At 46.1% G+C, this 14,232-nt stretch overlaps 1 protein-coding gene across 1 annotated transcript in view; it reads left to right on the top strand.

Annotated features, from left to right (window-relative positions):
* LOC145410329 (cytotoxic granule associated RNA binding protein TIA1) overlaps nucleotides 1-14,232 on the top strand; it is a 1,031,692-nt gene that overhangs the window by 865,440 nt on the left and 152,020 nt on the right. The window contains exon 4 of the mRNA XM_080280462.1: nucleotides 10,171-10,258. Coding sequence (XP_080136588.1) covers nucleotides 10,171-10,258 — 88 coding nt within the window. The remainder of the gene's footprint in view (nucleotides 1-10,170; nucleotides 10,259-14,232) is intronic.

Below are 14,232 nucleotides of genomic sequence, written 5' to 3'. Positions count from 1 at the left end.
AGGACGTAAAGTACATGGTCTCATTACTCTCTCTCTCTCTCTCTCTCTCTCTCTCTCCATCTTTTCCTTCCTCCCTTTATTCATCTAAATATTCATTCATTCTTTCCTTCATTCATTCATCCGTTCATTCCTCTTTTTCTTCCCTCCTTCAATCCTTCTTTCCAGTCCCTCGCTTTCCCCCTCCCAAGTCTCTCCCTCCTCCTTTCTTCCCGTTCGTCTGCATCCCTCCCTCCCCTTTTCCCTCCCTCCCTCCCTCCCTACCCCCTCCCTCGCTCATTTTCTCTTTTCTGAATGCCTCCCTCTTAGTTGTAGGGGAGGAATACGTCACCGGAATGAGAGAGAGAGAGAGAGAGAGAGAGAGAGAACTCTCTCTCTCTCTCTCTCTCTCTCTCTCTCACATATCTTGGCCCTCTTCCTTTTTCCCCTTTCCTTTTCCTCTCCCTACCTTCTCTCTTTTCTCTTTTCCATTCCTCCCACTTTTATCTCTCCTTTCCCCTTCCCTTTCTTCTCTACCTCCTCTTTCACAGCTTGTATTCCCTCTTTCCCTCCCCTTCTTTGCTCTCTCCTTCTTCTCTCCTCCTCTTCCTTTCCCTCTCCCTCTTTCCTCCTCTGCCCCTCCCTCCCTTCTTCCCCTCTCCCCTTCCTCCCCCTCTTTCACCCCCCTCTTATCCTCTTCTCTCCCCTCCTATCTCATTACTTATTTCAACCGTGTCCCTACCCCTTTATCCTCTCTCTCTCTCTCTCTCTCTCTCTCTCTCTCTCCACACACACACACACACACACACACACAGCGCTCCTTTGTTATTTTATCTTATTTTTTTCATTTTGCGTAATACGTTGGTTTTGCTATCTCAGTTTTTTCTATTGTCTTTAGGATTTTTGTAATATTTGTAATCACTGAACTTTTAGATTTTTATTTTTTATCATCGTTAATATTCTTTTCTTTCGTATCCATCCTTCTTCCACTTTTAGTATTCTTCTTCTAATCCTTCCTCACATCTTTTTTTTTCCCCTCCATCCTCTTTTCTCTTCTATCTATCTTTCAGTACATCAGCCGCTCTTTTGCTTCACCCTTCTCTCTCCCATCCTCCACGTCCGTCTCTCCCCCTTTTCTTTTTCCCTCTTCTTCCCCCTTCTTTGTTTTTCCCCACTTTCTTACATATTTAATTCTCCTTCACCATTCCTCCTCCTCCTCCAGTCCTCTCTCTGTCTTTTCTCTCCCTTTTTCTGTTTTTTTTTTTTCACTCATTCCTCTCCCTTATCTCCCAACTCTTCCCTCTCCTCTCCTTTTCCTACTTTCCTTCTTCCTTTACCTTCACCGTACTTCCCTCTCACTCACTCCTCCTCCTCCTCTCATCCTCTCTTTTCTCACTCGATCTCTCTTTCCCCACACCTTCTTTCTTACCCTGTTTTCCCTTATCTTTAAACTCCCCTTATTCTTTCCTTCTTCCTCTTCCCCTTTTCCTCCCTCTGCCCACCCTCTTTTTTTCCCCTTCTCCCTCTTTCCCCCCTCCCTCTCCTCTCCCTTCCTCTCTCCCTATCCTCCCACCTTTCCATCCCCCTCAGCCTCCCCTTCCTCTTCTCCCCCTCCACCTTCCCTTCCTCTTCTCCCCCTCCACCTTCCCTTCCTCTTCTGTTCCCCTCCGCCTCTCCTCACTATTCTCACCCCACCTCCTACCTAATTCCTCCTTGTCTTTCAACTCCCTCACTCGCTCTCCCCCCTTTCCGTCCCCTCCTCCCCCTCCTTCTCCCCATTACCCCGTAGTTAGCCATTCATGTATGCCCGCCGTTTAGATTTTATTAATAAAAATGTGTGAGGGTCCTAATGTTGTTTTTATGTTCCCTGCCGCTCGCATGGGGGTAGAGGAGGTAGAGAGGGGGTTAGGAGAGGATGGAGAGATGTAGAGGATGGAGAGATGTAGAAAGAGAAAATGGGGGTGGATGGGGAGAGACCAGGGGTGTAGTGAGAAGAGAGACAGATAGAGAGGGGGACAGTAAAGGGATCGAGAGAGGAAGAGGAGGGCGGATACAGGATAGAGTATTCAGAGGGGGAATAAAGGAAAAAAGGAAGAGGTAGATTGAGGTAGGTAGAAATGGGGAGCAGAGAGAGGGGTAGTGGGGAGGGAGTATAGAGGAAGGGGGAAGAGGGTTATAGACAAGAGAGAATGGAGAAGGTTGAGATAGTGGGGAAGAAATAGGAGTTAGAATTGACGGGGTGAGTTTTGGGGAGGGTAAAAATGAGGTGGGGTGAGGTGGAGAAGGGGTGAGGGAGAGATCGAGATGGAGATTGGAAAGGTAGGGAGAGGAAATAAGGGGGGAAAGTAGGTGGGGAGACCAGAGGGAGGAGCATAGGTAGAGGAGAGGGGAATGGGGAGAGAGGCGGTAGGGTGGAGAGAAGGGAAAGAGAACGGGGAGGAGAGGAAAGGGGGATGCCTAAGATTTGTAAAGCAATAATACTTCTTCTCTGTCTACCCTCTTGCCTATTCTCTCCAATTCTCTCCTTACCCCCTACCTCCCACTCCATCCTTCTTACCCCAACGTCCCTGCCCTTTTTCCTCCCTCTCATTTCTTTAGGTTCCCTTTCTCCTCCCTTCCTTTCTCCGTCCTTGTCTCCACTTTTCATACGTTCTTCTTCCTCCTTTATTGACCCCTGCTTACCTCCCTCGGTCATTCTTTCCTTCTTCCATTCATTCCCTTCCCTTTTCCTCCCTTTCCCCTCTCTCCCCCCTCCTCCCCCTCCCTGTATGGACAACATATCTTCCTAGACAATTCAATCATCAGGTTGGATGACGCCGTCCTTCTCTCCCTCTCCTGCCCTTTTTTTTTTTCTTCCTCCCTCTCTACTGCCTTTATTTTTCTCTCTCCCTCTCTACTTCCTGTTTTCTCCACTTCATCCTTCCTCTTCCACTCCATCCTTCCCCCCCTTGTTTTCTCTCCACATCCCTACCTCCTCCGCTAGCTGCTGTCTCCTTCCATCTCCCCCTTTCTCCCTTCGCTCTCCCTCTTCGTACTCTCCTTTTCTCCTTTCGTCTCTTCCTCTTCATTTCCCCCTATCAGTTTCTAGTTTTCTTTCTCTCCTTCCATCTCTCCCTTTACCCCTTTTTTTCCCTCCCTCTTTCCTCCCTTCCTTCCTTCCGTTTCGTTGTTCCTTCGTTTCCTTCGCGATTTTGGGGGCTATTTATTCATATCGTTATTCTAACTTTCATTCCTTTACTCATTCATATAGTTCCTGTCTTTATCGATTCATTAATTTTTTTGTTTCATCCATTTATTTACTCTGTTTCATCCGTTTACTTATTTTCTTGCTTCATTCATGCATTCTTTTGTTTCTTTATCTTTGTTAACTTTCTTGTTTCATTCATTCCTCCACTGTCTCGTTTTTCGTTCTTTCTCCTTTTCCTTTGATATGTCGTCCGTCTTATTACTCCTCTCTGTTTCCTTTCTCTGCTCTCCCATTTTTCTCTTTCCTGACTTTCTCTTCCTTTTCTCTTCTTCCTTCGTTCCTCTGTTATATTTTCTCTCCCTGTTCTCCCATTCTCTCACCCTCAATAATGTCACCTTCCTTATTCCTACCCTTTTCTCTCCCCTATTCTTCTCTCTTGCTCAGTTCCCATATGCTTTCTCCAACCTTCAACCTCCCTTTCCTCCTTCCCTCTCTACTTATTCATTTTCTCCTCCATCTCCTTTCTACTTCTCCCCTCCTATTCCCCTTGCTCCTCAAAACTCCCTCTTCCCCCTCCACTACCATCCCTGCTCTTCTTTCCCATCTTGCTCCCTCTTGATCCCTCTTGCTCCCTCACCCAATAACCCTTCCTTTCCCTCTTCTTCCCCTTCCCTGCCTTCTCCATTCCTCTCACCCCCAGCTAATTCTACTGCCATCTCTCAACTCCTCTTCCCCCCCTCCCTCTCTACCCTTCCAGCCCCCCGCCTCCTCCCCCCCTAGTAGTAGATACAGTAGTAGATATATATGTTCTGTCGCACGGCCCCGTACATTAGTATTCACACTCATGATATGTCAGTGTCCAGTCCGCCCCCCCCCCCTCTCTCTCTCTCTCTCTCTCTCTCTCATTGTTGCTGTCCCCATATTTCTCCCTTCCATTATGACTCTTCATTCCTTTCCATTCCATTCCATTCTGTTAATTCCTTCCTTTTCCAATCTTTCTTTTCCCTCTCATTCTTCTCCTTTTCCTTTCCCTTCTCTCTTGTCACCTCCATTCCATCACTTTCTTCCCTTCCTTCCTCTCTCTTCCCGTCATCCCTATCCCATCCCCACTCTTCCTCTCCTCCTCCCCATCCCTCCCTTCCCCTCCTCCCCCCCATCCCTCCCATCCATCCCATTCCTCTCTGCCATAAAGGAAGAAGGAAAAGGGAGGAAAAAAATAGAGAAAGTTGTCTCCCTTCATTCTCGCCTGACAGAAGATGGTGTATGGAGAGAATTTGGGGGGAAGGGGGGACGGAGGAGGGAGGGAAGAGGTAGGGGAAGATGGAAGAAGGGAGGTTGATGGTGGAAGGGAAAAGGGGAAAGAGGGGATGGAGTAAATGGAGGAGGAACTGGAAGGGAAGGAGAAAAAAAGAGAAGGGATAAGGAAGGGAGGAGAAAAGGAGGAAGAAAGGTAGAAGAGAGAAGGAGGTTGGAAAATAAGATGAGGGAGAGGGAGTGGCGGAGATGGATGGGGTGAAAGAATGATAAAGGGGGAGGAAGGAAGGAGAAGGGGGGAGGAGGAAAAGATGGATTGGGGGAAAGGGGGAAAATGGGAAGGGGAGAATTGAGAGGGGAGAAGGGGGTTCATAGGAGAGCAGAGGAAAAGGGAGAGGGAGGAATGAAGAACTGAGTGGAGAGAGAGAGAGAGAGAGAGAGAGAGAATGGGCTACACTTTGTCATGGATTTTTTTCGTTGCCATGATTTATTTTCTCCGTTTTGTGTAGTTTTATTTTTCATTATTTATTCTTTTCATATCTTTTCTTCGATTTTGAGTTTTGTTTTTGTATTTATTATGCTTTTAATTTCGTTCTCATACTTTACAGATCTTATATTCTTCCTTAGTATTTATCACACACACACACACACACACACACACACACACACACACACACACGTACGTACGTATGTTCAAGCGGTGTAAAATAACAATGGACGGGAGTTGACGGAGCGGGAGGAATGACGGATGGCGGGAGGGGGGAAGGGAAGTTGCATAGACCACACAGTCTAGCGATCCTTTACTCTTTGGTGGTGGTCAGGCATTGATAATAAAATAACCCCTTCCAGTGTCTACTTATTACTTCCAGACGATTTAATTAAGCTTACTAGAGACGTAGGAACTTTATACCTGTTTAGATGTGTCATTTATGCATCTTTTCAGTCTGATGGAGTTTACTAATTCAACTGTTTGTAAGTATATTATAGTGAAGAACTTGAAGGTATTGGCCAACTAAGACTATTTAACCTATCTAGCTAGGGAATCTATCAAGCTGAATTGTCACACTTTAGCCTGAGAATAATCGAAAAATAGATACAAATAGATTTGTTAGTGTTGGGAGTAATGTGTAGGTAGTTACAGATTGACAGATTGATAAAACTGACACAGCAAAAAATTGTCCACCAAAGATAAAGCTCTGTTGCTATAAGATAGACTCGTATAGAAAGCCAGCTCAGCACATAGACGGCAAGACAGACAGACAGCTGAGCAGACTAGATGCAATACAGTTGAAGGATAGTAAGCTGGAATGCAGACGCAGCCTAAAATTGAGAGGCAAAGTGGTGGGATAGTTTGGACCGAGTGTGATTTGCTGCCGCTCCTCGGTGCATAGAGATGGAGGAGCTGGTGCTGAGATGGAGAAGCTTGGAGAGTTGGGTGGATAGATGGATGGAGATACATGGATACATAGGAGACAGTTTCGGTAGTGTTTAATGGAGGAACTGGTGGAGAGACTTGGATAGAAGGATGGATGGACGGATGGAGAGACATAAGAGACAAAATCAGAAGTGTTTATGAGAGAGAGAGAGAGAGAGAGAGAGAGAGAGAGAGAGAGAGAGAGAGAGAGATGTAAATAGAAAGATAAGTGAACATTCGAGATGGATTTAAAGATGCATAAATACAGAGAGTCAAGTGGATATACTTGAAGCAATGCAAAGAGTAGATGGATAGGTAAATAGGTAGATAAAGGCAAATAGATATAGGCTAGGCAGATAGTTGTAGACTGATAGAATTACTGTAGATACAAAAATTAGACTAAATGTGTAGAAAGTCAGATGGGTAGAATGTAACTAATGAGAAACGGTTATAGCCAAATTTCGACAACTAGGTACCGCAAATTCACATGCGGATACCGGCATATAGAAATAGATACCGGTAAGTACAGACAGACAAATATAAAGCTCATGTACCCCCTCCCCCCGTTATACACTCACTCAGCAGCACATGGCGCCAAAAATAAGGCGACCAAAATTCCTCAATGGTACGACAGTTTGGGTTTCTTTGTTTTTGAATCTTTTTCCGCGCCGCCTTGCCTGACGTACGAGCAAACCGCATCTTTCCTCACTTAGCGACATCCCTTGCTTGTTTGGGGGGGAGGGGGAGGAAGGAGGGCTAATAGGGAGGAAAGGAGAGAAAGAGGGAGAGAGAGTGTGGCGGGAATTTTTTCGGCTGTTGGACAGTTGGTGAGAAAGTGGAAGAGAAGAAGAGGAGGAAGGGGGTAGAGGGGTGTAAGAAGAAGGGAGGAGGTAGTGGTGGTAGGGAAAAGAAGGAGGGAGGAAGGAAAGGAAGGAAAAGAGAAGAAGGAAAAGGAAAAGAAAAGGAAGAAGATAAGATTGGAAGGGATAAGACAGAAAGAAGAGAGAGGAAGAGAAGATGGAGACATGGAAGAAGGAAGGAGGGAGAAGGTGGGGTAAGGTGGAGGAAGAGAAAGCGAGGAAGGAGGAGGACTTGAAAGAGGGGGGAGGAATGAAGAGGAGAGGATTAAAAGAGGCTGAGACCTTAAGGGAGGGAAAGAAAAAGGGAAAAAATGAAAAAAAAGATGGAAGAGAGGAGGAGGAAAAGATGCAGAATAAAGGAGAGAGAGAGAAAGAGAGAGGAAGCCATGTTTTTGAAAGCTTTAATAAATTGAGATGGTCTGATGGATTGATGCATTGTTTATCATTGTTCTCTCTCTCTCTCTCTCTCTCTCTCTCTCTCTCTCTCTCTCTCTCTCTCTCTCTCTCTCTCTCTCTCCTTGGCGGCCATTGCGGGAACCCTGTTATGCAAATGCCCCGTCTTTGCTTTTATCGCAAAATATGACAACAGGATCATCTGGGACATAAATATAGTACGAAGATAGAGTGGCGCTGGCAGGGGGAGGGGAGTGGAGGGGCAGCGGGAGGGAAAGACAGGAAGGAAAGGAGGGAAGGGGAGGGAAAGGTGTGGGTGAGGAGAGAGAGAGAGAGAATAGGAAAACGGTAGTGAAAAGGATGGAATATTTTAATAATAATTAATACTCCTCTTCCTCTTCATCATTAGTAGTAGCAGTAGTAGTAGTAGTAGTAGTAGTAGTACATTTCTTGTGGAACATAATCACCTTCACCATCATCCCCTCATCCGTTATTCAGAGTGATATCAATGTCGGCTGGGTGTCTGTCTACCCGTATTTATGAATTTCTTTTCGCCACCTTGGTCCTCCCCAGGTAACCACCATCACTTCACGATAAATTAATTAGTTGGTTATTTATGCACCTTTGGGTTTAGGCCTGTTCGTCTGTTTGTGCCACATCTGTTTTGTTATTCTCTTGTTGCCTTTGTCTTATATTTTATCTCCAGCTTCCCTTCCCTTACCGTACCGCGGGGTAGATTAGTTAGCAGAAGTTATGTTGGTTATTGTGTGCTTGTTCGAACCAGGCAAAGATCCCTAATCCCTTTCAGCTTAATTAATGGCTAATGGTATGCAGGGTTGAAAGTCGATATGAATAGTAACTAAGGAGACTCATTCCTACCCCAGTAACTAAAGCTGATTGAGTGGTGCAACTACGGCTTAATATTCAGGTTGGAGTGGATCAGTTCTGTTTGGACGAGGTTAGATAAGGGTAGGGTAGGTTAGGATATTTAGATCAGGTTAGGCTAGGAAATGATAGCCTGTCTTGTTTAATCAACCACTACTGTTTTTTTAATTATTATTATTATATTGCTATTTACCCTGAGCACAGTAAGCAATAAAGAACTGTTTTATTTCCAGATTTATTAGACGGTGATAAAATTTTCTCATGCCGTCAGTCATTTTACGTTCGCCATTTCATGTCTTCTCCCCACTCTGCCTTCCCTTTCTCCTCTCCCCATACTGTAGTTTCTTTCTCTCCTTACGTTCTTTACTCCCCACACTGTCTTCTCTGCTCCCCACACTCTCCATTTTTTCTTTACTCCCCACACACTGCCGCTTCTCACATTCTTCTCCTCACACTTTCTTTCCTTACCTTCCCCCTCCCTCTGACCCTCTTTCCTCTCCCTCCCTTCCCCTCCAGAGCCCCACCCCAACACGCACCCACTCTCTCCGCCTCTCCCCAGCCCCACCCACTCTCCTCGCCTAAAACTTCATCGGGGAGAGGTCCTTGGGGAGAAGGCCTGCGGGTACACTCTCCCCAGCGCAGTGGCCGGGTTTAATATTCAGTGGGGAGTAGAGGAGAGGAGAGGACAGGGGAAGGGAGAGGAGGAAAAGGAAAGGAAAGGAGAGGAAAGGAAAAGAAGGAAGAGAAGGGAAGAGAGGTCAGGAGAGGGGAGGGGTGGAATTGGGGATTGGGTGGGGAGGGGAAGAGGTAAGAGTGGATAGGGAGAAGGGAAATTTTGATGAGTTGAAGAGTTAGAGTGGGTGGGGAAGAGTGGAGCCAGAGTTTGAGTGAGAGGGGAGATGGGGAGGGTGGAAGATGGTGAGAGAGAGAGAGAGAGAGAGAGAATTACATTGTCAGATTATATTGGTATCTCCCCTTCCCTTCTCCCTTTTCCTCCTCCTCTCCTTCTTTACCTCGACTTTCCCTCCTATACCTCCCCTCCTCCTCTTCTCTTCCATTCTCTCCCCTTCCCTTCCCTCCACCTTCGTTTTTTTCCCTTCCTTCCCATCCCCGTTCCCTCCCCCTCCCCTGCTCTTGAGTGCATGGCAAGGTTACCCGAGAAACAATACATTTTGTGAAAGCATTGTACACTCACGCAAGCACCTGCACGCACGCACGCACTCACGCACGCACTTTTACACTTGCCCACTCTCAGCCACGCAAAAACTCCCTCACACACACACACACACACACACACACACACACACACACACACACACACACACACACACACACACGAACAGACCGACGGCACAAGCGCTTTCCCGTCCTACTGCTCCTCCCCTTCCCTCACTCTCTATATGGTCTGTCTCCCTTCAAGTCTCCCTTTCCATACTACCTCTTTTCCACTCCCTATCTGTATTGTTTTCCTCCCACCCCTTTCCCTTCCTCCCTCCCTCCCCTCTTTCCTTCCAGCTCTATCTGTTCTCCATCCCTCCTCTACTGTCCTCCATTTTCTCTCTCCCTATATACCTCCATACATACTATACCTCCTATCCTTCCTTTTCTCTCGTTTTTCCCTCACCCTTTCCTTTTTCCTCACTCCTCACTCGCTCACAAACACTCACTGGGTGCCCTCTAACTCCCTTTTCCTGTCTCCACTCTTCCCTCTCCCTCTCCTTCCTTCTTTCCTTCCATCCCTCTCCCCTTCCATCCCTCCCACCACTCCTGCCTTCCCTCCTCTCTCTCTCCCTCTGTCTCTCCCTCGTTTCCTCGCTTCTCTTTTCTTTTTCCCCATCTATCCCTCCCCATTGTAGACATTTTCTTGTTTCCCATTTTAGTGACTTTCTTCCATATTATTACTTTTTTCGTATCCTTTCTTTCCTCTCGCCTTCTCTTTATTGGTCTCTGACTCTTAGGAAAGGTAACAAAGTAAAAGAGGAGAAAGAAGGAAGAGAGAAAAGACGGAAAAATTGAAAGAAAAAAAAAGGAAAGGAGGGAAATGAGAGAACGGAAGGAAAGAACTGAAGGAGGGAAGGAAGAAACTAACCCTCCCCTCTCTCCAGTTCTTTCCACCCAACTCTCCCCATCTCCCTGCCTTCCAGACTATCTCTCCCCACTTCCTCTGCACCCCCAGCTAACCATTTCTCTGTCTCTTGCAGAGCACTTCCACATCTTCGTAGGCGATCTCAGCCCAGAAATCGAGACGCACACTTTGAGAGAAGCATTCGCGCCCTTTGGAGAGATATCGTAAGTGTTAAAGTGCAGTTTAAGTGTTAAGTGCATTGATAAGTGTTGAAGTAGATTATTGTACGCTTATATTAAGCGTGTTTGCATACAAACCTTTGTAAGTTTGGTTAGTGCTAAGTGCGTTTTTGCAAGTGTTAAGAGGATTATTGAGTGTTAAGTACTTTTAAGTGGTGGTCGTAGTATGCTGTGTGCTTTGTTACGTGTTCTGAGTACTGTACTTTGAATGTGCGGGCGATTTTAGTAAGGTTTGAGTTTGTCTGTGTATGTGATGACGATGATGATGATGATGATGGTGAGGATGATGATGATTTAAGTGATTTTTGGGAGTTTTTATATGTTTTTAGTTATGTGATATGGTGGTTACAGAAGTGCTTTATTGATATAGTGTCGGTAGTATTTCATTTGTTGCATTTTTTAAAATTCTCTCCAAGTTGTGTGCCTTTAGTTCCTCCTCCTCCTCCTCCCCCCCCCTAACCAGCTTTGATCTATCTCAATCAGTCGTCCCTCTGACAAGCTGCGGAAAGTCTCTCCTTCCCACCCTCACTCCCTCCCTCTTCCTTCCTCCCTCCATCTCTCTTTCCCTTTCTTATTTCCTTTTCTCGTCTCTTACGTCTTCTTTCCTTTACTCCCTGTCTTCCTTCTTCTTCCTCTCCCCTCTCTTTTCCTTTCTTCCAACTTTCTTTTTCCTGCCATCCGTCCCTACCTCGCCCTTCCAGCTCGCCCTTCCTACCTCCATCCATCCTTCTCATGCTTATCTCCATCCCTTCCTCTTCCTTACTCTCTCTCACTTTCCCTACCTTACTATATCCTTTCTCGTTTTCTTCTCACCTTCTGCCTACGCCATTCCCTTCCTCCCCCCTCTTTCCTTTCATCTCTCCCTTCCTTCTCCGTTTCTTTTCTCCATAAGCCAAACAGGACGAGAGAGAGAGAGAGAGAGAGAGAGAGAGAGAGAGAATAATAACACATTCCTTCCTTTCCTTCGTCTCTTTCCCTCCCTTATCATCATGCCTCCATCGCTCCCTGTCATTCTTTATCCTCCCTGCCTCTTTTCCCTGCGCATGTTGCCGTTTCTTTTCCTCTCCCTTTTTTTTCTCCTTCCTCCCTTTTCGTCCTTGACTCTCCCTTTTTCTCCTTCTCCCTTTGTTTGCTATCTAATCCCTCCCGTCCCAGTGGTCTCCCCATTTCTTTCTCCCCATCTTAATTTCTCTTTCTCTATTTTCCCCCTTACCTTTCTCCTTCTGCCTCCTTTATCTCACTCATCGCATTTCAATCTCCATTCTGTCTCGCTCCTTTATCCTCTCTTCTCTCCCTTTGCCTTCTTTTTTTCCGAATCCCCTTCTATTCCATTCTTCTTCCTTCATTTCACCTCTCTCTCTCTCTCTCTCTCTCTCTCTCTCTCTCTCTCTCTCTCTCTCTCTCTCTCTCTCTCTCTCTCTCTCTCTCTCTCTCTCATTCATTAGGAGTAACGTAGACTGACGAGTGTCCAGAGTGAAGAGTGATGAATGGAACAAGTGTGACGAATGAGTCATCTAGTGAATGATGAATGATGAGAGAGGGGGGGGATGTGTGTGTGTGTGTGTGTGTGTGTGTGTGTGTGTGTGTGTGTGTGTGTGTGTGTGTGTGTAAAATGAGAATGTGTGTGTGCGCTTCTGTGAGAGAGATTGAGAGGGTGTATGTGTTTATTTGTGTGGAACAGACAGACACACAGACATTGAACACGAGAGGGTGAGGAAAAGAGAAAGTTGGAAAGAATGAGAAAACTGGCAAAAGATGATGCGGCTAAGTTGAGAGAGAGAGAGAGAGAGAGAGAGAGAGAGAGAGAGAGAGAGAGAGAGAGAGAGAGAGAGAGACGTGGTGGTGAAGTGAGTGGTTCGCCCTCAAGGTACCAGCATAAATAAACTTGTTGACCAAAGGAAAGAAAATGTGACCCCTTGATTTCCAATTCCTTAGTGTGGAGGTACGAGAGAGAGAGAGAGAGAGAGAGAGAGAGAGAGAGAGAGAGAGAGAGAGAGAGAGAAACTTGTAGAGCCAGACAGGTTTTTTCGTCCCACCAAAGAAAGAGGAAGGAGAAGGGGAGGAGAGAAGATGGAAGGAGGGTAGGGGAAGGGAGTGGGGGGAAGAGGAAGGGGAAAGGCAAGGGGGGGGGAGGAAAGCGTGTCCTCTTAACGTTCCTTACATACCAGCAGTACTAGGTTGGGGGAGGGGGAGGGGGCTGGTATGGGGTGGGGTATATGTGGGAGGGGGGAGGAGAAGAGAGAGAGGGACTAAAGGGGATCATTCGTAAAGAGAGAGAGAGACAGACAGACAGACAGACAGACAGACAGACAGACAGAGACAGAGACAGAGAGCCTAGGAAGGAATATGGGACGAGGAAACAGAAGCTTGGAAGGGGAAATAGGGAGGATTAGGAGAGATATTGAGAAAAGTAGAAGTAAAAGGGAAGGGGCGTGGACAGAAATGGTAAGGAAAAAGGAAGAGAGAGAGTGAGAGAGAGAGATGGAAGGAAGGAATGTATAAAAGTACAAATGAAAACAAACAGCAACAGATCTAATGGTCCTTTCGAGGCTGCATGTTACAGAGAAGATTATCATTGTGATATTTAATTCTACAAGTTGAAGGTAAGGATTCTAAAGCAAGAATCTCTCTCTCTCTCTCTCTCTCTCTCTCTCTCTCTCTCTCTCTCTCTCTCTCTCTCTCTCTCTCTCTCTCTCTCACACACACACACACACACACACACACACACACACACACACACACACACACACACACACACACACACACACACACTGTAATGTGGAATGTCTACACCCCCAAATTGGACATATTTTCGTGGCATTACCCTCGCTGTATAAACTAAGGCTAATTTTTGCGGGGAGAGAGAGAGAGAGAGAGAGAGAGAGAGAGAGAGTGGGGGGAATACTCCAAATGTATGCTTATGTGAAGGCTAAATGAAAGTGAATGTGTGTAAAGATGTGTGCATGTACTCGCGTTGTGGGTTTGTGACTGATTTGTCTATATATCAGTCTGTGTCTGTGTCTGCCTGTCTGTCTGTCTCTGTGTTTCTGTTCGCCTGTCTGTCTCTTCCTCCCCCCGTTGCTTTCCTACCACAATTTCCTGCTTATACATCAGTCTTGCTTTACTCGTTAATGTCATATTTAGGTGGGTTGTATATATCCTGGTTTGGCTGTCTGCGTCGATGTACACGTCGGTATAAGGACTGGTGTTGGTATTGGGGTCGATTTTGGTGTCTGTATTGGTATTGGTTTCTGTTTTGATAACGGTGTCGGTATCTGTATCGCTTCGGTATCATTTTAACAGGAAGAAGAAACAGTAGCAAGGACACTCGTAGACCTAGCGTGTGAGACGCATTAGTGTTGCCAGTTTTAGCCAGACTTTGATTACCGGCTCAGCCCCTTATTATTTTGTTATTAGGGTGATAAAGATAGCATTACTCTACCTTCATTAAGTAGGGTGTGTTGCTATTTCGACTGACCTACCCTACATTACTAATACACTACTACCTATTTACCCCACCCTACCGTACCTTAACTAACCTACCTTGCCCTGCCTTACCGGAAGTAACCTACCCTGTCCTACTCTACCCTACCTAACCTAACGTAACCTAACCTAACCTAACCTAATCTAATCTAATCTAACTTAACCTAACCTAACCTAAACTACCCTACCTTTTCCTAACCTCACCGACTCTAACCTAACATAAATTACCCTTCCTTTCCCTAACCTACCCTAACCTGCCCTGCCTGTACACCTAACTAATCAGTAGGCTAGGAGAGAATTGCTTACCCTCACGTCAGGTACTCCACCAACCTTTCCTTAACCATTCACCACCCTAATCATGCAGCTTCTCATTCCCTCCCTAATCATTAACCTTACTACTGTGTGTGTGTGTGTGTGTGTGTGTGTGTGTGTGTGTGTGTGTGGGTGGGTGGGTGGGTGTGGGTGTATGTGCGCTG

This window comes from Coenobita brevimanus, chromosome 85, assembly GCF_032717465.1.
Source record: "Coenobita brevimanus isolate Jiangsu-jjx chromosome 85, ASM3271746v2, whole genome shotgun sequence".
In the NCBI taxonomy this organism is placed as follows: Eukaryota; Metazoa; Arthropoda; class Malacostraca; order Decapoda; family Coenobitidae; genus Coenobita; species Coenobita brevimanus.
The sequence above is the reverse complement of the archived record's forward strand: the minus strand, read 5'-3'. Positions and strand labels throughout refer to the sequence as shown.